Here is a 26,569-nt window from a genome sequence, read left to right on the forward strand (position 1 = left end):
GTGGCTGTCAGATGCAGTATGTTTATTGGTGTCTGTGTCGATTTCTTTTTAAAGCTGTCGTTTTTATAACTGGGAGTTGATGGCTATGTTGGTGTTTATATTGATGGCTGTGTCAGTGTCTACGTAGATGAGTGTGTCAGTGTCTATGTAGATGACTGTGTGAGTGTTTACGTAGATGACTGTGTGAGTGTCTATGTTGATGACTACCATGGCAGTGTCTGTTCTGGTTACTGTGTCGACTTCTTCCTTGATGACTGCCATTGGTGTTTATGTCAATGTCTGCATTTGTGTCCCTGGCAGTGTCTGTGTTGGTTACCGCTTCACATTCATTGGTGACCGCTCTTGGTGTTCATCACAGGGCCCCTGTCGGTATTCGTCCTGGTTTTTATTCTATTCTATTGTTGCGTATGATGGCAATACGTGCAGTCAAATGGCAATGCCAAGGGCTTCATGAGAGAGTTTTGTGTAGTTTTGCTGTTCCTACGTTGACGGAGCGCAGACTACAGTGGTTTACGACATGGTCCATAGTTGGGGTCACATGCTCACAGTCGTAGAACTGTGGATTTTCTTTAATATTCCATTCATGAAGGAGATGTGCACATCTGCCTTGTGATGTTTGGGTTTTCGAATGAGGTGTATGTTCTGGACGCCCACGTTGTTGTACTCTGTTTGGCCAGCGTCCTTCCTGATCTTGGTCAGATTCTAGGATGATGAGAGCGCGATGCCAAAAGGGGGATCAGGCCTTGAGTCTGTGGGCGAGGTGACATTATTGAGGTCTTGGTCGATGATGGGCAGGTGGTTGTCGTTGGCGAGAAAAAAAACCTTGCCGTTTGCACGCCTCTGCGGACTCTCATCACGGTTCACGCGTCCGGAGTCGACGACGGACGTTGGTGCTGATCGCGTCGTATCCCCCCCCCCCCCCCCTGTGTCGGCGTGACGAGCAGCACCTGCTGCGGTGCGGGCGCGGAGCGGTGCAGGCGTGGCACCACGCGGACGTCGTCACGACGGACTACGAGCAGCTGCACCCGAGCGGCCCGCAGGCCCTCAGCACAGCCGTCGTCGTCGTGGGGCAGCTACACCTGCGCCTGGGAAACATCGGTACCCTGCTCGACCCAAACGCCCTCGCCTCTGTATGCGGGCGGCAGGTTGGCGCTGCAAGCGGTAGCACTCGCGACTCGCGAGCAGCAGCGGCCTGGGTTCGATTCCAGACTTTGAGCCATCGTTTTGTCTCGACGTTGTATATTCGCCTGTCTGGACTTTGTATGTTCTCCGCCCCCATCCCCCCCCCCCTCTCGTTTTTCTGCATTGGTTTCCTCCGGCTACTCCAGATCCTTCCCAGCAGTGTCAATGGTTTCACCACAGTTGGTTGATTGGCATGTGGCGTGTGGTGGGATAAAGCGTTGGTTACTGCCACCTCCTCCAAGACTTCCGGCCAGCGTAGAAGCGTCGACCCACAACACCCTCGAGAGGAGCTCTCTGAAGCTGCCGGCAGTGGCGTTGGCAGCCGATTTCAGGCCAAGACAGAAGCGATGAACATAAAATACTGAGGAGTTTTTTATTCCGAGAGTTATCTTGAAAAACAAAGCGCAGAATTCGTTGCTAGGGAAACACATCAGGAATGTGTAATTTTCTTCTCAATTTTATTTCCCCCACATATTCATTTTTTATCTGCTTCCAATTTAGCTTATGATCGTGCCATAATACAATTTGGCACCGACTTTAATTTGCACGCGCTACACAGGGATCGATGTTAAAATATATCCATTAAAGTCATAATGAGAACGCATTAATGCAATTTTCGATTCGAAATGCAAATAGAAACGCCCCAACCGAGCAGCTTGGCGCCAGCTTTATTTTTAACGCGTTGCGTCGAGAGGATGACCCCGCTGGTAACTGGGCTCTTGTCTGCGTTCTGCGTTCGCTGCTTCAAATATAACCTCGGGGGGCCCCCCCTGACAATACGACGCTGCAGCATTATTGAATGAGCGAAGCCACATCTGCTCATTGACCTGGACAAAAGACGAGGTCTCGGTGCGACATCGCTCTCGCACGGACCTTGACGTCCCAGCGAGCATCGTGCCGGGATGTTAACCCTTTCCCGTTCCGTACGTCATCGGGAAGAGAATCAATTCTGAACGGAATCGGAAGCAAAAGTGCCATGCGGGAGGGCGTGTGGCACAGTTTGGCGCCAGCTATCATACAGTGCGGTCGTGTCGCTACACGTTGTCAGATTCAGCAGTGAATGGGACCCACCCTGCAACTTCCAGATGTCTCGAAGAATCGTCTGTCAAAGGACCGCGCATCGTGGTGGTGGTGGTGGTGTGCGTAGATGTCACCGATGCTTGGATTCATTGACCGATATTGATTCTTCAGCACAATATAAACATGTTTAATCACGTGTGTAAGTAGCGACGTGTTTTTTTTATTTGTGTACGCTCTATGCAACCACTGCAGTCTGCTAATTTCCCCAACAGCGTAAATAAATAATTGATTCTTCAATTGAATCACGACCCTGGCAAATAATATGGGCACCAAGACAGACAATAAAATGTTTCCACCCCTGGGATAATGGTGGGCTCAGTCCAACCCTAACACGGTGGTGTGGGGGGGGGTTTGAACTCACAACCTTCCAGTTGTGAGAATCAAACTCGGTGCCACGTCACCACGTGGCCCAATATGCTCACGTATAATTCGTCCAGTGACGTTACGCGACCTGTTCCGAACACTTTACACGTTTAAGAAATTCCTCCTTTGCGCTGAGTTGGTGGGGGGGGGGGGGTAAGCGCCCAACCGCACGCAAGATAATTCTCCCCCCCAGGAAAAACCCGTGCGTGCGTGCGTTGCGGGCGCACAGGCCGCGTGGCAGATCTGAAGAGGAGGAGGAGGAGGACGGGGGTTGACGCGATGCCGTCCGCGGAGAAGAGCGCCAGCTTCACGAGCGGCGGCGCCCTTCAGAGGCCCAACGGTGAGTGCTCGTGCGCCGGGGCGCTGCACCTCTGTGTGTTCACGGAGCGCTTGAAAAGGGGCTCTCTGCTGTAAGGAGAAAAACCAATTCGGTCAACTCTCGGCTCGGAGGAAGTTCGCGTCGGTGAACGTGTGACCCTCCCTGCGGGGCAGTCAGACCGCGGAGATATCAAGAGACGGTTTACTCCGCTTCATTCGATCGTCATCTGCTCGGTGAAGAGGAAAGTGTGTGTCCATTGCGTGACGGTATCTGTCCGTTGTCCTTTTTTTCCCCACTTACATATCTTTCAGTGAGGTTGTCATTAACGATGGTCAAAACATTGGAGTCTCATTCTTGTAGTACGGTTGAGTAATCACATTCCCAAGCAGACTTATGCTACAGGGAATATATTATTTAACTTCGATTGAAATTTGCGCAATGTTTTTGATGAATAATAATGTGTAATAATGTGCAGCTCTTTGTTAGTCTGATGCTGGTTGATCATGGGGAGTTGTTTAGCATTACTTCATGCCGGTCATTGCGTGTTGGTGAAGGTAGGGGCCCAGGACCTTCTGTTATACTGATAGGAACCTCCTGGTTACACCAGCCCACAGGGGATTATTGTGTCCGTCCGTCCGTCGTGCAGGGAGGGGCTGGGTGGGGAGGGAGGGGCTGGGTGGGGAGGGGCTGGTTGGGGAGGGTGGAGCTGGGTGGGGAGGGGAGGGTGGGGAGGGGCTGGATGGGGAGGGTGGGGTGGGGCTGGGTGGGGAGGGGCTGGTCACCCCGTGGTGCCCTTATAAAACTCAACGTTTAACCTACACACGCCGGCTTGTGCCCGCCCTCACAGTCGGCCATATTTGCGGAATACACCACGCCTGCCGTTGACCCTGCAGGCCATTGACCGAGCAACCCAACGTTCCTACCAGCTCCCTCCGCAGGAATGTGTTCGCTTGCCACCAATGTTAGCCATGGCCAGGAGTCGAACTCAGGTTTCCGTGTTCATAGTGCGTGGCAAGGACCCACTGCGCCACTGCTCCACAAGTGAATAATATAATCACAAAATGTAACACGTCGACTTTCGCGACCATTATAATTCGTAATAGATTTTTGGGTCAGATCGTGTAAGTGTAATGTGTGTCGTGCAACCCCCCTCCTCCACCCGACAAAGCCAGTCACGAGTTTAACAAACGCGGCCAATTTATTTCTGCTACAGCACACCCGGCGTGTGGGGAGAGCAATCGTTAAATGTTACCAATGGCAGTGCATCTCTTTTTTTTCGTGTTTTACCAAAGAGCTCGGTGAGGAGCACATTACGTGCGCTTAATTAACGTGGTTATAAAGCAAATGAGGGATGAGTACATGCTGTGTTCTTGACCTTGACTATGAACGTAGTGCGCGCGCAAACATAGAAGGCCTCATCTGTTCTCACAAAGGTCGTAGGGGGGGGGGGGCCCTCTGGTGAATGGTGGGTGCAACGTTAGGAAACGACATTGACATGCACGCAGGCGTGCAGGCATTCTGAGACTGATAAAAGCTCACAATGTGTGTGCCTTTACATACATATTCATAACCAACTTTGACATTATGTCATTTGCCATTTGGATAATTTGCCAAGCAAGAGGGCACACGGTGAATACACACGTTCTGTTAAATTATTTAACATTTCACATTTTAATTTTTTCACAAGAATAACTTACACTGGGGAAGAGCGGTGGTGCTTTGGTTAGCTTCATTGCACTATGAGCTCGGGCGACCTGAGTTTGATTCTGTCCAGCCGCTTGATTTGAACAGGTCTCGGGAATTGAACTCTGAGTTGTTCTTGGGCTCACCCAATTCCAAGAAAACAGTCCTTGTATATATACTGGTTGAGGGTGGGAGGAGCCAAGGTAAGCCCTGAATTTTTATTTTTTATATAAAAAAAAATTCATGGCCTACCTTGGCTCCTCCCACCCTCAACCAGCATATAGGCCCTGAATATTATTTTTTTCATATAAAAAAAAAATTCAGGGCCTACTTTGGCTCCTCCCACCCTCAACCAGTATATATACAAGGACTGTTTTCTTGGAATTTCTCTCACTTGATACAGCTATCGTGCTGTGACGGTTCCACCTGAAGACGGAGGCTTGTGTTGCCTCCGAAACGTCGTGATTTTTATTTTTTATTTTATTTTTATTTTACTTTTATTAATTTTAATTTTTTACCTACGTGACTTTACCGAAAAAAACCTAAGAATATGAATCCTTGCAGTCACGAAAGCTTCAAATCTAGAATCCCCCAATTCCTCTTTATCCTCCCCCTTCACCCACGCGGTGAAGTGTGGTTCAAGTAACGGCCATGACGAGCAGGGAATGGGGGGCTGAAGTCATCCAGCAAGTGGATTGACAAAGGGCCTTGTGATTTTTTTATTTCATTCTTGTTCACACGCCGTATTGTGTGGTGAACAGATGTTCAGCCAGATTTCAGGATAGGTGTGACGTGTTAGTGGAAATTGTCTGCACTCTCACGAGGCATAATCGGAGAGACGGGAGTCGTAGAGAAGTGTGTCTTGGTATTGACATGCTAAACTGGGCTATCTGATTAATCAATTAATTGATTACTACACCGATCATCGGTTCGATTGCTCGATTACTCAACCAATTGTACAGCACAAAAATATTCCAGATTTGAAGTTTCCGTGACTGCAAGGATCCATATACTCTTTGGTTCTTTCGGTAAAGTCACGTAGGTGAAAATTTTTTTTAAAATAAAAATAAATACATTCGTTTATTTATTTCTATGTTTTCACTTATGTGACTTTACCGAAAGAACCAAAGAGTAAGCACAAAAATCGTTGGCAAAAGATAGTCTCACCTCTGTTGACAAAATGTGATGCTGGACGGGAGGTAATGGGCAGGGCTTAATAACATCATCGGCATCACCAAACCGTGATGCACTGCAAGAGTGCACCCAGTCTCAAAGGGTCCCGAGTAATTGACCATAAAAAAAAATGTGTTGGTTTTGAATTTTTAATTCATGGAGTGACTTTATCGACCAATCATCTCAGCTAAAACCATCGTTGTCCTGTACTCTTTGCAGCATAGCAAGGGAACTAGCCCACAATACTGTTTAGGGTTTCTTTTCTTAAGGCACAATGAACATATGCTACAGTCAGCTGTACAATCCTCTCATGCGCATATTGTCAATCTGATCCGAAGGCCCCGTACGCACGAATTGAGAGTTTCCGCGTTAAGGATTCATTACCAAATAGCATCGTCTGTTACAGTATGAAGCAGATGTTCAAGACGTCGCAGTGTAGTTCACACAAGTTGGGCCTTTGTGTTGTAAAACCAGAGCTTAACAGCTAAAATTATGAGCTACTTGAAAATGTCTTTCTGTCTTTCACAGGTCCAGTTTTTCGAGTTCCCATTTTAAAAACGGATAATTAATTCCAACGGCCATTCCACTTGATGACATGAATGACCTTTGTTAAATAGCGTGTGTTGAATTACCTGCCATGGTTCACACGGGGACATGGATCTGTTGAACGTGTGTGTCTTTATGTGTGTTCACACGCGTGCTATGTTTGCGGAATTGATTGCGCGTTGGCTAGTGCAGTGCGCTACGAACCCGGCGATCAGAGTTCGATTCCCGCTCATTACCAATCATAACATTGGCAAATCGATTGACCCAGTCTTGGGCCTCCCTTAGGTTAACTCAGTCTTAATGAGTACCCGGGTGCGGTGTGCAAACATCAGCACTGGGGAAACAAAAGCGGCTGGGCGTGGTGTTGGCCACCCGCCTCCTCGTGTACCATGCGGGCCTTTACAGCTGCTCGCTTAACAGCACTTGCCCCAACGGCCTGTTGAAGGCTATATGGGAGAGGGGACCTTTTGCCTTTTCTGTGGGCGTGCACGGGCGCGCGATCAGCGCCGGCCACAAATCCTCCGCGCAGAATTGAAACCGTCTGGAAAGTGAGCAATTGTGTACTCTTGGTTCTTTCGGTAAAGTCACGTAGGTAAAAAATGAAATTAAAATTAATAAAAATAAAACAATAAAATCACGACGTTTCGGAGGCAACACAAGTCTCCGTCATCAGGTACGTCGTGATTTTATTGTTTTATTTTTATAAATTTTAATTTCATTTTTTACCTACGTGACTTTACCGAAAGACCTAAGAGTATGAATCCTTGCAGTCACGAAAGCTTCAAATCTAGAATGAGCAATTGTGTTCCGGCGTGACGAGACCTCCTCCGGCCAGCTGGGCCCGTATCACCTCCTGATGGTGCGTGTGCACCTCGCAAGCACTGTACGCTCTGCACGCTCTGCAAACCTCAATTCTGCCCTTGGTCCCACGGGGCCGTCGCGACCGTGTCCCATTTGCTAGCGCGGGAGCCCCCCGGTGGGTTTTTGTTTTTTGCCGGTTGGAGCGGCGTCGGTGCCGCAGGTTCCTCTCGGCGTCGCCGGTTTTCTCGCACGGGCCACACGAACCGAATCGCTTCTGGCGCTCTCGGGTCAGCAGGGTCAACAGGTCGGTGCCGTGCGATAGCGTTCCACGCGGGCACGCGTCTCTTAAGGCCACGATGGGAGGCTCGTTTTGTGTAGCCGACTTTCGAATCGGGTACGACGAATTCACGCGCTCACTGGGATACAGTTTAACACGTCGGCTTTCACGACAAATATCATCCACAATGCAGGTTTTTTTGGGTTAGATCGCGTAAATATAAATGTGTCGTTAAACCCGCCACCACCCGACACAGCCAATTAGTAAGGTTTTTCACGTAAACAGAACATGGCATTTCGTTACTAGTACAGCACACCGGTGTGTTGGAGAGCAATGCCACAACAACATTTACAATCTGAGAATGACGTTTCGCCAGTAATTACAACCGGCATCATCAGGCAGAAGCCAGATTTGTGGAGAAATCCTCCTGTTTCGATGTGATGTCACTTGTGAGCCCTTCTTGTACGTTGATTATGATATTAATAGCCCAACAGGCAGTGGATATCCATTGTAATTTATATGCATTCATTAATCCCCCCCCCACTTCGCACAAGAAGGGCTCACAAGTGACATCGCATCTATCTCTCTATTTAAGGAACGAAACAGCAGGATCGTGAGCACCATTTGCCGCGTGGACAAATGGCTGTGACAGCCTTGTGTCTTTGAGGACACGTTTTCAGTCATTACATTGCCGGATCATCGTCGTCGGCATTTTCTTTCCTCTGGGCCCCGACCCACAGCTGCTTCCCTGAAAAGAAAAATCTTGGGTGTGATGAACGTCCTCATTTTTTAGCACACTTTTTATTTTTTTCCTTTTTACCTGAATTTTTTTTCCAATATATGTAACGCTCCACGAATTTGCGTGTCATCCATGCACACGGGGTCATGCTAATGTTCTCTTTTATCATTCCAAATTTTAGCACGTGTACTGCCGGAACAAGTACTCATGAAGTGTTTTTTTATTCGTTAACATTTAGATGCTCTGTGTTTTTTTTATTATGACTTTGTATTTTTACGCTTGTTTCCCCGGGGAAAGCCTGAGTCTCAAGACTCTTTCTTGAGAAGGATCCTGCCAAGTTTTTCGCGATGTTGCTACCATGTAGTGTGCGATCCCAAATACAGCAGCGTCACCCACGCTGCTAAAAACATAATGAATGGATGCATCATTTCGACGTAAGTTAAAAGCATAGAAATTGCCTATTGGCAATATTGTAGACACACAGGCTGAAAAATACTTTGAATGCCACTACCATTATGACGTAAGTGTCAAATTGCAAAATGTCGTGCGTCTGCTCAAAGATAAACGGTGGCATAGTATTTAAGCTCGAGTTGTTGCGGAGTTTGTTGAGTGTTGCTCGTAAAGCGTCACCCGTGAAGCTCTGCTCGGCGTCGATGTGCGATGCCAGCGGATGCTGTCGTGTTGCACAGATTGGCGAAGCGTGTCCAATGTTGTAGCATGTTGCAAGAGATTGTAGCATTGTACAGGTCACAGCATGTTACAGGAGGTTACAGCATAGTACAGGAGGTCACAGCATGTTACAGGAGGTCACATCATGTTACAGGAGGTCACATCATGTTACAGGAAGTCACAACATCTTACAGAAGGTTGCACCATGGTACAGAAGGTTGCACCATGGTCCATGAGGTTGCAGCAATGTTTACCGTTGTAGCATGTTACAGGTTGTACCTTGCCACAGGGCCAGCTGTCATCGGTGGGGTGGCCCTTAGTCTAAAAAAAAAACTGCGCTCAAAGACACGTGCTAAATTACGGGCGCGATCTGAATGTAAGTTGTTGTCGTACGCAGCAGGCTCGTGTCGCGTGTTAGAGGTTGCCGCAGGATATCGGAAGTTGTGGTACCATGCCCGTGGGTCATTGGCCGCGTGTTGTTTTCACCGCCGTTGTCTTTGTCCTCGCCGTACTCTGGCCTGGGCGGTGCAATGCATTCACACGCCGTTGGCAAAAAAAACACGCGGCATTTTTCGCCGTTTGAGAAACGTGTTCCGTCCACGCGGACACAAGCAGACACAAGCAGACAAGCCTTTGACAGACTGCGAGGGGGAGGGTGGTCACCACCACGCCCGGCCGCCTTTGTCTCCCGAGTGGAAATGTTTACACAACCGCAACAGCTACTCATTCGAGGCTGAGTCGACCTAGGGGGAGGCCGAGGAACCGGTTCGGATCATTCGTCACCGGTGTTGGTGGCCGTGAGCGGGAATCGAACTCGAGTCGCCGGGTTCGCGGTGCCGAGCGCTAACCGCTGCGCCACCGCTCCCCGCGCAGACGCAGACGCACACGCACCGACAACACATACTCTTCAGTTCCCTTAGCCGCGTGTACAACTAACATCTGGCCCTGCTAATACCAAGCAGGGCCAGATTTGGTTGTTTGCTCTTGTCTTTGAAATGGTTTAACACATTGGTTAGGCGCAGAAGTGGTTAAACCGGGCCAGATGTGTGTGTCTGTGTACGTGTCACTAGTTTACCGCACCTCTGCTTGTTTTGGTTTTTAATGATTTGCCCTTTGTAAAATAAGCCACTGCAGTGTAGGAGAATTGTCTGTGTGTGTGCGCGCGTTTTCATATCTCTGTGCGCACATTACGTTGAACAGTCTTAATCCCCAAACGCAAATTGAGGCTGCCCTAAAACGCCGGGGTTGTCAGCTCGTTTTCCCACTTGGACATCGAGGCTTTTGCTCGCAATTTCTGTTGTCGGTGTCCAGAACCCCACGAGTGAGGAATCAGTAGATGACCACTAAAGGCTTCCCGCATTTTGGGGGCCAAGCGCAGAAGTACAATGATTGACGATGTTCCCGATCATCCTTTATTTACCAGACATGACATTTACACCACGTTTTCATTTTTCTCCAGCCATTAAGATAAATGTATATGCCCTATTTCCCCTCCCCCTTCCCCACCACCACCAAGAACGCAAACAGCCAACAATAGTAGCCACAGGTTTTTCCCCTCCTGAATTTGCGTTCGCTTCTGCTCGAGTGACGTTGCAGGCCTGACACCAAGTGGCGGGAGTGAGATATAGCACAGTTTTCAGTTTCATTTATTTGGTATAGCCCTGTGAGCCATTCGGCTCTTGAATCGGGTGCAACCGCAACAAACAAAAGACGAAAACATGAACAAGAAAACATCTTAAAGTGACTACGTGCAAACAGAAAATCCAGGAAAAAACAGCAAAATATTCCAGAAAAATCACCGTACACCAACGCTGTGTGCAAAAATCCCAGTGGGATGCAAGTCAAACAACAACAACCACAAAACAACTTAGATTAAGGCCATCAGTCTAACTCCGTACTACAACAAACAAACATGGACAAACCAAAAAACGTTTTCGAAATCACCAAAATATAGCCATTAAAGCAATGCAACAGTGATCATAGGAACTGTGACAGTGGCGGTCCCTCGCCCGGTCTCGGTGGAAACGATGACCTTGGTGCAGCTGCTTCTCTCTCTCTGTCTCTTTCTCTCCATGGCGATTAATTTGAGTGGCGGCTTACAGTTTAGGGCCATCAAGCGGAGACCTGGTGCTGTGGTTGAGCTGCACAGCTGGGGGTCTGTGCAGACATCACGACCCGATGTTCGCTGTGTTCACGAATGGAACGCGGGCGGCGGAGTTCATCGTGCGGTGCGCTGACCACCTCGCACCATCGCTCCGATCCCGCAACGTGCCTTACGATACGTAAATTCTGTTGTGAAGGAAGACGCAGCCCAACAAAGAAAAATGAATGTACCCCGTAGCTGCTCATCCCGGCTGTTACCGGTGTGTCGTTAACCAAGGAAAAACTTTGAAGTCCCGGTTAGGTAACTCTCTGACAGCGCTCGACTGGCACCATTGCACTGACATAATTTAAACGAATGGGGTTGACGACAGGGTGATCTCACGAATGGCATGACGTAATGGAGCTTAACGTTGGTGTCTTTTCTCTCATCAGTGACGTTTTAATCTCATTCATGGCGACCCAGACAGACAGCCAAAGCGTGCGTCTATGAAACGTGAGCAATGCATGTGGGGCGGGGGGGGGGGGTTGTATAGTATATTACTTTAAAAAGTCAAATTTTGAATATCACATTGGAAAATCCCATTTTTAAGGAAGTTAACAGGCTATTCATCACTGAGATTTAGAAACGTATAACATATCCGTCGTGTAAATTTCGATTTAAAGCTTTCGTGACTGCAGGGATTCATCTTCTTGGTTCTTTCGGTAAAGTCACGTAGAAGGGAAATAATAAAATAATAAAATAAAACATAATAAAATAATTCTCACGACGTTTCGGCCACAACGCAAGCAGCCGTCCTCTTCCCCCTCCAACCCAGCTTAAATATACGCTGCCAAGCTTGGTGGTGTTCATTCAGACGCTGTCTTTCCGACAGACCTGTTCTTCACCTGAGGACGGCTGCTTGCGTTGTGGCCGAAACGTCGTGAGAATTATTTTATTATGTTTTATTTTTATTATTTTATTATTTCCCTTCTACGTGACTTTACCGAAAGAACCAAGAAGAGATATCCGTCGTGGTTTAAAATTTCCGCCTGTTAGGCTGGCCACATCTTTCAACTGTTTGAGTTGGTCTATATATAACACAATGGCCACACATTCAATTCTTATGTGCTGGTGGTCTGAAGAAATTCTAGAGCTTTTGTGCATACGATGCTACATACCTTTGTGTGTGTTGCTGTTGAATCTGGTGGTAATTGTTTTGAAGATGCCAAAGGTTATACATTTTTAAAGGTCAATTTTCCAGCTTGTCAAAGATGGCTTTAGCAGTAGTGCCATGTGAGTGCTTGTTGACTACATTGTCTGTTCTCTGCCTTGGTGAAGATACCAACGGCACAACATATGCTGCTGACAAAGATGATCTCCCTTATAGCCTTTAACAGACCGTGAGCAAGCGTCCTATGAAGGCCAGCACAGGACATGAGGGGGTGGGTGGCCAACGCCACGCTCGGCTATGTTGGTCTCCCCAGTAGTGATGCTTATACACCACACCAGGTTCTCAATTAAGGCTGAGTCGACCTACGGGGAGGCCCAGGACCGGTTCAGATGCTTGCCATTGTTCGCCTTGAGTGGGAATTTAACTTGGGTCGGCAGGTTTGTAGCGCAGCGCGCTTAACCCCCCTATGCTACAGCTCTGCAACACGAAAGCACACACAGAGGCGTGCACACATACACACAATCCACATGATTCAGCTTCATGAAACTCCATCTCCAACCAAAGCTGATATTCCCAGCAGGACCACCTTTTTGGTTCATTGGCACTGTGTTTTTTTTAAACCTGTTAAAATGTTTGCGTATGTGGACATCACCAAGTTACGCACAGACACGGCTATTTCGATCGAATTAAGAAACAAGTGTGTCCATGTGGACGAGATAAACTTCGATTCGCTGCGTTTTTCAAAGCTTCACTGCTGCCAGAAGCGCATTCTTCTCAAAACTCTGTCATCGCTTTTAAAATGTTTTATCAGGCACTCCGTTACATTCAGAGGTTAAGAGGAAATAAATAATCTCATTTAAGTGAAAATGTCCGCATTCTTTATTTACCTGAAGAAGTTCAGTAACTTTCCGTTTTCCAAACGGAATTATTTCTGTTTCCCAGCTGTGTGCTTTGATTTACGCATTGTTTTATGAGCAGTAGGGTACTCATTATGAGCAGAGCTCGTTTCGACTGAAGTTGTATTCACTGCATCCTAAATATATTTGTTCAACAAACTATTAAAGATGTACAGTTTATTTTGTCCTGTGCGCGTGTTGGAAGACTTTGTTTTGCTAGGACCTAGTACATGTTGCATCTATCTTATTGATTTTTCAAACGAAAAAATTCGAATAAACGGCGTTTGTAATTTGATTTTAAAAAGTGAATTGGAAAACCATAAGTGATGCTCGCTTACATCTTGCTTTTGCACGCCTTGTGGTCTCATTTTCTAAATCAGTAGGCGAGTCGGTCTTTCAGTTAGAAACAAATATTGTGATACTGCTTTGGCAGTTGTTCAAGGACACAAATGACAAAAAAGGCCTAAAAACGTCATCAATAACACTGCCCTAAAATGAAGGCAAATAAATAATATGATAAATATATAATACAACTGCCAATGTTTTGCGCTGTGACCCTTCTTTATGGCAAACCAGCATTGAGGTTTACCTCACGTAAGCAGCCGAGAGCTCGCCCGGGACACGTCCCCCTTGCCCGTGGGACGCCTGGCTGGGGCCAATGTCGGTTTTTCGTGCACACGTCAACGTGTCAATGTCACGCATTTCTGTCAATGTCACGCATTCGTAGCGGCCCGAGACCGACAACCCCCCCCTACAACCCCTTACATTTGAAGGGTTCGCGTGCGCCAGTCACGTACGCCGCAGAAGGCGGTTCCGTGGTTTTAATTAAACGAAAACAAAATCTTAAGCGATTAATTTCCCGCCCGGCGTTTGTGCGTTCCGCCAATACAAACGAGTGCAGCCCAGGCGCGCGCGTGTGTGGCGCGTCGCGCGCAGGGCTTCGAAGACGCTGTGGTAATTGGCAACATATTGTGCGTTTTTAATGGCACCTCTTAGCTGTAAACGCCTCCCGCTGTGCGAGACTGATAATGCTCGGGCAGCTAAACGTGATGCATATTGTCGGGCGGTAAAAAAGGGCATTTCGTGTAATTTAAATGGAATGATAATTAAGCCTGAGCCGTGCCAGGATGCTCAAGCCATAATTTATGTTTGACATAATTCTCGCACTGTGCACGCAATAAAACATTACAAAACTAATAATAATAGGGGTTTTTTTTGTTCATACGTAATATGAATTTTTGCTCTTATAATCGCCCTGGACTCATTGTTGCGTGCTACATTTGGCAGTTCGGTTTTGAGAGAAGGAGAGCGAAATAAATACACGTTTCACACTTTAATTCACTGTTTAACAGAGAGCTGCCGTTTAATTAAACATCGCGGAGTCGATAGCACTCTGCGAGAAATGCTTTCTGAAAATAACTAGCCCTTATGGCATGTAATTTTTACCCATTAGCATTACAAATGCCAAATCGGTGGGGGATATGCGAGTGCTTCGTCACTTAATTGAGGTTGGCCCTGTTCCATCTAAGGAATCACTGATGTGTCGCCTCGCTTGTTCGCTTGCAGGGCGACTTGCATTCCACTTTGATAACTCGAAAGAACGTCCTCTATGTATTCAGGAAAGGCACACTGAGTCTCCAGTTTCTTTTGTTTTTTTGCAGGAGGGTGCTGCATTGAACTGTTTGGCCAATTAGTGAGCGTCTCGGTGCGTGGGATCGAATCCAGATGTCCTGAAGAAACTAACCCACGCAAAGCAGTGAATAACACTCGAAACATTTGTACCTGCGGTTTGGTCTGCAAACCAAATTTTCCAAACTGGCACTGCTGTGGTTACTTTTCTGCCTTTCAAGTTGGAATTGTCGCGCAAATGATAATCTTACACTTATTCATGTCCTTCATCATGAGATGCACGCAGCTAAAGAAAATGAAACTCAACCATCGTGCGAAGTGTACATTTGTTGCCGTGCCTCAATAAATTTGTTTAGAAAATAAAAAAAACAACCACATTATATCTGAATGTTAGAGAGACTGACTCTGACTCGAAGGGATATTACCAATCTTGTAATAATTCATTGATTAATATCCATTCTTATGCTGATGTTTACATGCATCGAATCACTCGTGTAACGATAAGTTATAATATTTTAAGATACTGCTATTAACCTAGAAGGCTTTAAAAGGGCTTACCCCACATTTCTAGCAGGAGCTAATCTATATATATAAAATCGTGAATGTCTGTCTGTCTGTGTGTGTGTCGCCGGACCATACGCACTTTCATTGGACGCCGGTTGCCCCTGCCAACGGCTAGCGACGCCTTCGCCGCTTTCATTGGACGGCGGTTGCCCCTGGCAACGAGTAGCAACTTTTCGCCGCGGGGTGGACGCCATTTTTAATAGCGCGGGGGGGGGGGGGGACCGGCACCCGTACCCAGCGTTCGCCGGGTGGGAAAATCAGGCGAGGCGGGAGGCTCTGCACGGTGCTAGGCCTCGACACCCACCACGCCACTCTGAGGTAAATTCATACAAATTTCACGTCCTCTACAGAGTGGTGAGGGAGGCAGAGTGGCGTGGGAGGGAGAGTGGCGAGGGAGGGACTCAGCCTCAAAACGAGTAACTGGTGTGGCGTATTAATATCGCCACTGGGGAGACAAAGGCGGCCGGGCGTGGTGGATCCAAGTCCCGGGCAAAGCCGGGTCGTGTGTATGTGTTTATGTGTATGTCTGTGTGTCTGTATGTATGTGTGTATGTATGTGTGTGTATGTGTTTGTGTGTATGTATGTGTGTGTATGTATGTGGGTTTTTTTGTACGTGTTTATGTGTATGTCTGTGTGTCTGTATGTATGTGTCTATGTACGTGTGTGTATGTGTTTCTGTGTATGTATGTGTGTGTATGTGTTTTTGTGTATGTATGTGTGTTATGTGTGTGTCTGTGTGTCTGCATGTATGTGTATTGTGTATGTGTTTGTGTGTATGTATGTGTGTGTTTGTGTGTATGTGTGTGTGTATGTATGTGTGTGTATGTGTGTGTATGTGTTTGTGTGTAGGTGTGTGTATGTATGTGTGTGTATGTGTTTGTATGTGTTTGTGTGTTTACGCTCGCATTACACAAATGTGTTGCAGGTCTAAGGCGTTCCTCGCGCAGCATTGCCGCTTTATTATTGCAGTCGTTTACTGCCGTACGCACCCTGAAAGTCGTGTGTGTCTGCAGCAAGCGCGTGTATGTGTACCTATGGACGCGCGCGCGTGTGTTGTGTAGAGGGAACGGTAGTGTAGTGCTTAGCGTGCTGTCTGTGTCTGTGTGTGTGTGTCTGTGTGTGTGTGTCTGTGTGTGTGTCTGTGTGTGTGCGTGTGTGGTGTGTGGGGAGCGGTAGTGTAGTGCTTAGCGTGCTGTCTGTGTGTCTGTGTGTGTGTGTGTGTGTCTGTCTGTGTCTGTCTGTGTGTGTCTGCGTGTGTCTGTGTGTGTGTCTGTGTGTGTGTCTGTGCGTGTGTGGTGTGTGAGGAGCGGTGGGTGTAGTGGTTAACGCTACGCTGCGCTACCAACCCGGCGAACCGAGTTCGATTCCCGCTCACGGCCACCACCGGTGACGATTATTTTAACCTCCCCTAGGTCGACTCAGCCTCAAAACGAGTAACTGGTGTGGCGTATTAACATCGCCACTGGGGAGACAAAGGCGGCCGGCCGTGGTGGATACAAGTCCCGGGCGAAGCCGGGTAGTACAGCTAGTACATCTATATATTCCATCAAGGCCTTTAAGATCCTATGATCTCCAACTGTTCAGCACTCCCAGGTCTAGGTTCCGCTCTTTTGGTGATCGGTGCTTTTGTTAGCATGACACCCACGCTATGGAACGCCTCGCCACTTGAAATCAGGGCAATCGGAGTCGGTAGATAGATTTAAGTCTGCTTTGAAAACCCATCTCTTTAAAGTGGCCTTCCCTCCTTAGTTTGGTCGATTGCCCCTGGTTCTGTTTTGGTTTTCTGCTTTTCTAGGATTATACATTTGAATTATTTTTTTCAGTTCATACAAATGTGTGGTAATATATATTTTTTTTCCCACGGGCTAATGGTGAGAATGAACAAGGCTTGGCAAACAGAACAAGATAGTGCACATTTAACTATGCAGACAACGCAGACAGTCAGTATAAGCAGTACAATCATGACAGGTAGTGCAGCAATAACGCATTGCATAGCCAATATGAAAGAGACAAACAGCACACACACAAAACAAATGAGATGGTACATTGAGGTAAGACGATGCCCATAGAGGAAAGAGAGACGGCATGAATGAGATGGGGCAAAATCAAGACCAAACAAAAACCAAAGTCGATTCCTAAATCAAATTGTGGACCCAAAATCACGATAGTTTAAATTGTGGTGGCATCAATGACTGCATGCCGAATCAAGTGACCCATGTCCCGGCACTGAACCAGCAACTCTCAAAAGCCTAGGTTCAATTCCAGGGCTCTCAAGGATTGCAAGTGTATAGTTACCATTCACTTAAAAATATATCCCCACCATATTAAATTCCTTTTTTCGCTTATTTTAGCATAGTCCAGTTTTGTGGGATATTTTTTATATATTTATGACCGATTGCCCATGCAAGGGAAAACATTTCTGGAGCATATGGACTGTGGCCTCGTGTGGATAGGAGGGAGACCCTATTACAGTGACTTCAGAGGTAGTGTTTTTTGGAGACAGACAAGAAACAAACAAAAAGTTTGTGTAAATGTTTCAAAGGAAGGCTGTAGAGTATAGACATTATTATTCATGATTTAGTGCCCCCCCCCCCCACCCACCCACTGTATGCCACCTTTTACCAGCCCCAACAAAACAACTTATTCCATTATTATTATTATCAACAATGCTATGAAAATCAAACCCAAAAACACATCATCACCACGAAGACCCCACCTCTGCTGTGACAAAGCCCCTATCCAGCATCCATCAGCGAGAAACCATTTAAAGCAAGGCAATTGCATGTTTTACGCTGACAAAGATAAGTCCGTTTCCATTATTAAATCCCTTGCTAAGCATATTTGCAGAGGTCATCGCTATTGTTTTTGGCACCTAGGTGGATGTTTCCATTATAAATAGGGAGCCTTATCAATGATCGTGCCCAGGTAATCTCATATTAGTCAATGACAGAGCTGAAAATAAAGATGGCTTTTTGTATGCACAGTCGTTTAAATCTAATGTTCACAATTTACAGCTCGCCCTTGCAAATCCACTGCCGGATGAAGGCCTCCCCACACAAAGTGTCTGTCGACCATGGGGGTTATTTGACCATACTTCACCACGCTGGCCAGAGCGCGGGGTTGGTGAAAGGGGAGGCCCAGAACTGCTCACGATAAGACTCACCACCACGGATGTTAGCCCATGGCCAGGAATCAACTCCACCGTGCACTCACCACTCTGCCACCACTCCACCGGCACAGTATTCGTTTGGGCTTAAGTGTGCGAACGTTGGGATTTTCCGTGTCAGTGTTTATTATTAATGTCTGTTTGAGCATGGCAACCGTGGTAGGGTTTCTACTTCACTCCTGGCAACGTGTAGCCTTGTTGGGCGAAATGCTAAATTGCCAGTGCAGTGAAGTACAGTTTATTTCCATATAAACTAAAAACTACTGTAAACTATGTTTATTTTACCAGGTAAGGCCCACTGAGCTATTTTTCAGAAGCGACCTTGCTATCACAAATGATAGCTCAACGAAGTATCTGGTAAATGAAAGCCATTGCGAATTTACAATATTTACCAGTTGCTCAACTGCATTGAAAGTGCGTTATGGTCAATACATGCAGAGTCACGGTGTAAGGGGCATAGACGCAGAGAAGAACAGGAGGGAGCAGAGGATCCTGAGTGAGTAGGTGAGTGAATAGGTGAGTGGGTGAATGAGTAGGTGAGTGGTAGAGTGCCACTCAGTACGCAGAGTCACGTTGTAGAGGCATAGATGCAGAGAAGAACAGGAGGAAAGAAGGAATCTTGAGCAGCCTGTAATAATTTAAGTTTAACACCAAAAGTAACACAATGGGAAGAGGGATTGATCCCAGACAACTGATTCGTCACTTTTCCCACGTGCAAACTGAATGGCACCCTGATGCATGTGAGTTATTGTTTGTGGCTTATACGAACACGGATCTGATCCAAGCTCCGTCGACACAGCGACATGCCCAAAGCAGGCCATTCTGTAAGTTCGGTGCCATTCTGGCGAATGCACTCTCCACGGCGTCGATGTTTGCACTTAGTCACATAGTCACTTCAAGATGTTTTCTTGTTCATGTCTTTGTTTTTTGTTTGTTGCGGTTGCACCCGGTTCAAGAGCCGAATGGCTCACAGGTCTATACCTAATAAATTAACTTGAACTTGAACAGGGTGTCTCAAGAAATTGCCGTGTATTCACGGTAGTTAAGCCAGCGAGCCTTTAACTTAACGGGTTATTTCTGCCGTTCCCGATTACCCGCTTACAACCACCAAGTTTTATCATTTCGCTCTACGCGGTGAAGTCGGAGACGGTTATCCCCTTTCCCTTTGCGGTTGGGTTTGTGAGATCGGCTTTGAAAAAAAAATATTCCTGCGAGCATCCTCCTACTGGAAACGCCAGTCTCTTGAGACTTGGAAAGGCTTTCCTGGTTTGAAGGTTCAACTTAGCGTTGTTATAAGTAAAACAAAACACCAACTAACTTGTACAAAAATATATATTGGGAGTTAAAAGCACGCTCGAGAAGCTAAAATAATTTTAACGTGTTTAAAAATAAATGAAAAAATCTCCCAATTAAATTACAATTTTAGTATCGGTGGTGTCGTGTTATCGTGTCATGACGCAAAACACATTCTTGCGGAGGAAGCTGGTAGGAAAGTTGGTTTGCTCGGTCAATGGCCTGCAGGGTCAACGGCGGCGTGGTGTATTCCGCAAATATGGCCGACTGTGAGGGCAGGTACAAGCCGGCGTGAGTAGGTTAAACGTTGAGTTTTATAAGGGCACCACGGGGTGACCAGCCCCTCCCCACCCAGCCCCACCCCTCCCACCCCTCACCCAGCCCTACCCTCCCCACCAAGCCCCTCCCCACCCAGCCCCTCCCCACCCTCCCCTGCCCACCCAGTCCCACCCTCCCCACCCAGCCCCTCCCCACCCTCCCCTCCCCACCCAGCCCCTCCCTCCCCACCCAGCCCCTCCCTGGACGGACGGACGGACACAATAATCTCCTGTGGGCTGGTGTAACCAGGAGGTTCCTACCAGTATAACTTTCATTCTGAACTCTCTCATACCAAAGAGATGATGTCAAGAAGCGACCTCTCAAGTCTCCTTGCCTCTGTGTGTGTGTACAGCGTGATCATCTTATGGCGGCAATCTGAGCAAGACGTCTAATTCTCAGAGCTGCAGGTAGACGTTCAAAGTGGTGGTTTTCGTGCCCTTGTTTGTGACCGGGGCTGATAACCATCTTTTTCCAGTGTCAGCGAGACTTGCTGAAATGTGCATTTGAACCCCTGACGGATGTCAATGGTGCCGGCTCAGTGATGTGACGAGCTATTAGCTAGGCGTGTAACGATTCCTGCCCCCCGCCCCCCTCACCCCCTCGCCCCCCCCCCCCCCCACGAGTAATTTAATGAATCCTCACGATTTGAGAATTAATTTTCTCGATATTTGGCAATCGTTTGTACAAATTTCTTTGCGCCGTTAGCCTAACTTGTAACACATTCTAAATAACCGATTCCTACGCATGTGATGCGATGCGTGTATAATTAGCACAAGAATGGATTTTAATCGATCAAATGATGAATAATTGAGCACTCTGTGTTGTTTTTTTCTGTTTGCAGTGGAGTCTGCCATTTGTTTTACGTAAATACATTTGTGGTTTTTTTCTCTACCTTCCAACCATTTGTCCTGTGGTTTTCATATCGGAGCTACTCAGCTCAAATGGGGACTTACCAGCTGGAATAATGAAGTCGGAGCCTGAGTCTGAATTTTTTAAATTTTATATTACCAGGTAAGGCCCACTAAGCTACATGTTTTTTTATTCAGAAGCTACCTGGCCACAAATAATAGCTCAACGAAGTGGCTTATCACGTGGAAGTTTATAGCAGCCAAATTCTAAATGTGGAGGGAAAAACCGGAGGACCCGGAGATAAATCCACGTCACCAAATTCCAAATATACAGCAGGCATCAGAGTCGGGATTAAACCCACGACCTCCTGTGTACCAGGAGGTTCTGCTTCACCTCACCCCACAGGGATCTGTTGGATTCCGGCTCATAATTCGATCCAAGAATTATATCTTGCTTCATTTTAACCGTCATGTTTGTATTGTCTCACTTTTATTTCTACTTTTTTTAAGGTCTCTTTTACACGCAGTTTTGTTGGCACCTTAGCCCCAATGTAACGTGCGCGTGTGTAATCGCACACTTAATAAATAATCGATTCGCGCAAAACACCCTTTGGTGCACCTCCAATTAGCACGGCTGGCTATACATACGGCGAGTAAGAAGTTCAACATACCTGCATACATACGATGCGCGTGTCGTGAGCGTGATCGTCGAACTTGGATCGACGATGGGCGGCTAACACGCCTATTACGATCCTGCCTGAGCCCACCCAGGCCTGCCCTAAATTCAGGTCTCTCTTTTAACCGGGCGAACGTTAAATCACTTAGCGGCACAGCGGCGCGACTTGCACCAGCTGTTTTGCTCGGAGAACACTGGCCGTATCTCAACGCGGCGCCTCGGCGTGATATTTATTAGGGCCTCGGCGTCGATGAATTCCGGGAGGAAAAAAAAAGCGTTACAGGACATATGTTGGGCACGGCTGTCCAGGCCACTTACGGCGTGCCTCGACGATCCATAATTCATCGCGTAACTCGTGCTTGTTTCCCTGCCGGGGATGCTTTTTTCTCCCTCTTCTTTTTCGGGCACTCTGTATGTGTGTGTGTATGCGTAGATATTTAGTAAACACATGTCGGTCGAAAGTTATTTCTTTTTTTCTTTCTCACTCGAGGTATGCACATAAATGTTTTGCAGATGGCAAAATGATGCAGTTTAGTTTCGCGTTTATTGCAGTGATTGTAAGTTGGCTCTAAGCGCAGTGATCGTAATAATGTTTTTTTTTTGCTCAGGGTAACCTTACCGAGTCTCATGACACCTTTTTGAGGAGGGTCCTGCCTTGGGATGTTTGTGCCGCTTTCAAGTTAACGAGTGTTTTTACCTCGTGGTAGAGAACTCTGGTACCCGGAGGAAACTTACGCACACGAGGAAGTAATACTCAAAACTCTGCACGGTTAGATGTAGGAATCCGTTGCTGTACTGACGTCTCCTGGCAGCACAGCAACGGATGCTCATGGCCCGACCGTGGTCTGTGCAGCAAAGTAGGAGAGTGTATGCTCACTTTACCCCAGGAACGCCAAAGCACGGTTGGCTATGTACGGCGCAAAATAAGTTGAACATACACAGACACGTAACACCTTATTCCCACAGCCGAAGCCTACAATCAACACCTGATAGGCTACGAGTACTAACGAGTCTCACCCCCACTCAGCTGCCAAGATCTGTTGAAGCTATTTTTACCCCCAAAGTTTAACTTGGGATAGAAGTCATCCGGTCGGTGAGTTCACATCCCAGCAAGGGGGGTCACCTCAGCCAACAATTTATCCAGGGGGGTTCATAAAGTGAGCACTCCGCTGCTGTGGAGGAATACAATATTTGTCCCCGTTTGCAAACACCGTTGCCCCCGCCGTGCGATATACGGGATGCCGCGCCCCCAGCGCCCCCCCACCGACATTTTGAGCAGAGGAGGAAAATTCGAATCCACTTCAAAGTGAGCACCATTGGAAATCGGCGTCCAAGCAAACACATTGCAGCGCAATAAAGCGACGTGGTTCTCGCATTTCTCCGCTGCCTTCATGCGAGCGGGCCCCGCAACAACAATGTGGTGCGCCGCGCACTTGTTGTTTCTGTTACGCGGCCGGCTCCAGTAGGCGTGCGTCCTGTGTTACGTAACCCCCCTGATGTGTACGCTCCATTTCATGGGCCTGCTGTACATTTACGGCTTTAAGTCACCGACGTCGGCTCATTAAATGCATTGTTTACAGCGGGTAGATTGTCATATGGCGGACCCCATTAAGGATGGTTGCACATACGCCAAAGAGCGTTGCGTAAGGTCAGGTCACATGTCCTGGTTTTTAAGTAGGCCTCTCTCTGCGTTTGTGTCCCTGTGCTTTGCGGAGCGCGTGTGTGATGATGCTTGTAGCGTTACAGGGGCAGCAGCAGAAGCAGCTTATAACATCCTTATATTATTTTTGTTATTTACTTATTTCTGCAGAGGAGCGTAGTAGTTAGTGCACTGCTGTTACACTACTGATGACCTGGTTGAGATTGCTGGCCATGCTGTGTGGGTAATGAGGTTTATTTGACCATACTTCACCATTATGCTGATTGGTGCAGGTTGGTACAGGAAGCAACCTGGGACCAGTTCGGATATTGCTCACCACTAATGCTGTTGCAGGAATCAGGTGCATAGTGTAGTGAACTAACCACTGCGCCACCATTCCAACCCTCTCTGCATACACTACAGTGACAAAAACCAATAAGTATTCAATCATGACCCAAACTTGCGGCAATTCGTATAACCTTAGAGGAGCGTAATTGTCACGTGCCTCTAAAACATGTGCAAGCTGCAGCTCCGATATCCACATTAGAGACACAGATGTGGATAGGGGTGCCACGGTGAAGAGATGTTGACCACCTCGCTTGGTATACAAGAGGTCGTTGGTTCGATCCCAAGCCTGACACCTATATATTTGGAGTTTGCATGTTCTACCCGTGGTCATGTGGATTTTTCTCCGGGTCATCCGGTTTTGCTTCTGCTTTTAGAAGCATGCATTTATAGCATTGGGCTGCTGTAAATGTCCACATTGATGAACTCCTTCGTTGGGCTATCATGTTTGGCCAGGTCGGTTCTGAAAAAGCGCTATATAGCTCAGTGGGCCTCACCTGGTAAGTAAAAAATATATAAGAGATGTGTGTGGGCTTCTAAAAACCACATGTACCGTGCTGCCCCAAAGATCTATTCCGATTTAAATATTAGTACAGAAATGGGTTCTTGAATCCGTATGTGCAGACCTTTGAGTGTCACTCCTCACACGTACCAGGTTTTCTCGGGGTACTCTAGTTAAAACTCTTAAACTCCTAATATACAGACGTCAGGGTCGGAAGGGAACCCATAACCTGCATACCAGGCGAGGTAGTTAACATCTCGCCATGCGAAGCCAAACGCTCATCAACGGATTTGGCCAAACATTCCAATGCAGGACCCTCCTGAAAAAAAATACCCTGAGACTCGGTGAAGCTTTTCTGGGTAAATTTAGGGTGTTAATAGTGTATAATTGTAATTAAGGAGTGGGCCAACCCTGCCTATCGCTCAATCGGACAGATGTTTACATCCCGCAAAGCGGTATGCACTTTTATCAACTCCAGGGGGTGATGATGGGCTAAGTCGTCTACCTCTTCATTTCAAAATCACAACTTTTCAGTTGTGAGTCAAGCTCTCCGTAATCATCAGCCACGATCGGTCCATTTACGGATGAAAGACTCGCCAAGCCGTTGCATAATTATTTTACTTATAATTGCATTTTAAACAACCGGTGACTAACATCATCTGTTCTAAACACTTCACAGACTAATAAACACATTCCTTGATCTGAACTAGACTCCCCTGGGTACGAGAATTCTCCTCCAAGCCAAACTCATACCGCTGAAGGAATACTCTTAACACGATTTTAAATCTCGCCCTCCAATGACAGCACTACCCGGCACCATGGATCTGGGATCATTATCTCCATACACAAAAGAACGGTAGTAATTGGGCTCGAAATGATTAACTCTCCCACGCTTCAATGAATTGTCACAAATGGGATCTCAATTCGGTTCTGTAATTGATTCTTTTCAACACTTTACAACTGATTTTGAAAATGCTCATGCGTTTTAGCTCTGTCCATCTCCTCTAACGTGGGGGGGGGGGGGGGCGGTGGTGGTGGGGGGTTTCACAATAACTCTTGAAAATATAATCCAATATGAATTAATCTTTAGTATAAAGTTGCGGAGCTATTCGGGACTGGCCCTATTAAAAACCGGCCACATTTGATGAAAGGGCTGTCCATGCGTGAGTACGTGTGTGTGTGGGGGGAGCGGTAGTGTAGCGGTTAGCGCGCTGCGCTATGAACCTGGCGACCCGGGTTCGATTCCCGCTAATGGCCAAACACCAGTGACTATTATTTGAACCGGTCCTGGGGCTCCCCTAGGTCGACTCAGCCTTAAATGAGTACCTGGTGCGGTGTGTAAACATCGCCACTGAGGAGACAAAGGCGGTCGGGCGTGGTGCTGGCCACCCACCCCCTCGTGTGCCGTGCCGGCCTTCATAGGTGCTCGCTAACAGCACTTGCCCCTACAGTCTGTTAAGGCTGTACGGGGATCTTTGTCTTGTGGGCAGTAGTAGTGTAGTGGTTAGCGCACCACGCCACGAACCCGGCGACCCAAGTTCGAGTCCCGCTCACGGCCAACACCGGTGACGATTCACATGAACCGGTCGTGGGCCCCCGAAATCGACTCAGCCTCAATCATCGCCACTTGGGAGACAAAGGCGGCCGGGCGTGGTGCTGGCCACCCACTCCCTCGTGTGCCGTGCCGGCCTTCATGCATGCTACTTGCTCACGCCACTTGCCCCAACAGTCTGTTCAGGCTATGCCGGGGGGTGGGGTCTTTGTGTGCGTACGCGCGCTCAGATCTGGGCTTTTCCCACCGTGTCGCCACGGTGCCGCGTCTCGCCGACACCTACCCGGAGCTGGCCACCATGCTGCTGTCACGTGCGCCGTCGCCCCTGCTGCTCGCGGAGGGCACCGTCGTGGACCCGGCTCGCGCCCGAAAGCTCCAGCGCCTGGAGGCCGTCCGCCGTGCCGAGGGCGGCCTCGCCAGCGGCGCCAGCGCGTTCGGAGTCCTGGTTAGTTTTTCCGGCACCCCCCCCCCCCTCCCTGCCCAGTCCGTTCCGGTTGGCGTGGCTTACGAAGCGAAACAGCGGCTCATCGTTGGCTACGTGGGACGATCTTACCCCCTATTAGCATTTCTATGAAATGAAATGCTTTGGGGACTGCATTTTTATTCCCAGAATAGATTTTCTTTTTATCTCCATTCTTACCCGATGTTTTTCAACCATGGTTGAAAGCGTTTAAGCATTAGTTTTATCTGTCTCTCTGTGTATCTGTCTGTAAAGGGGGGGGGGGAGGGGGGTGGCGGGGGCACGTTAACCCCAGAAAAGATTATCAAATATGAACGAAACGTTACCGTGAAGTTGTGCTGTTATTACGAACTTGTCCTGTAGAGAACCGACCACGTTGATCGAACGGTTTGCCCCACAGCCTTCCCCTAGCAGACCCCCGTTGTCTCATCGTGGCACACGGACAGACGCACCGCTTTGCCGCGGCGCCTGGAGCGAACGCGACCGTTGTTGATGCTGATTAAATACTTCCCAAGACAAGCTGCACATCGGAAAGCCATGCCTCCATGGCAGTTGTTGTTTTCGTCGTGCTCCCTCCTTTGGGCTGTCATTCCA

The 26,569-nt window shown here is 47.7% G+C and overlaps 1 protein-coding gene and 1 non-coding gene across 3 annotated transcripts in view; one reads left to right on the forward strand and one right to left on the reverse strand.

The window, feature by feature from the left end:
- NPHP4 (nephrocystin 4) overlaps window positions 1–26,569 on the forward strand; it is a 277,215-nt gene that overhangs the window by 179,311 nt on the left and 71,335 nt on the right. For both annotated transcript variants that reach the window (XM_061567973.1, XM_061567974.1), the window contains 3 exons: window positions 945–1,098; window positions 2,855–2,965; window positions 25,746–25,960. In XM_061567973.1, the coding sequence (XP_061423957.1) occupies window positions 945–1,098; window positions 2,855–2,965; window positions 25,746–25,960 (480 nt within the window). The remainder of the gene's footprint in view (window positions 1–944; window positions 1,099–2,854; window positions 2,966–25,745; window positions 25,961–26,569) is intronic.
- Window positions 8,259–8,368, reverse strand: LOC133352530 (U6 spliceosomal RNA). Its single transcript, XR_009756276.1, has one exon. It is a non-coding gene; the product is annotated as a U6 spliceosomal RNA (small nuclear RNA).

This window comes from Lethenteron reissneri, chromosome 40, assembly GCF_015708825.2.
Source record: "Lethenteron reissneri isolate LAM-NWPU_2019-01 chromosome 40, ASM1570882v1, whole genome shotgun sequence".
Classification (NCBI taxonomy): domain Eukaryota; kingdom Metazoa; phylum Chordata; class Hyperoartia; order Petromyzontiformes; family Petromyzontidae; genus Lethenteron; species Lethenteron reissneri.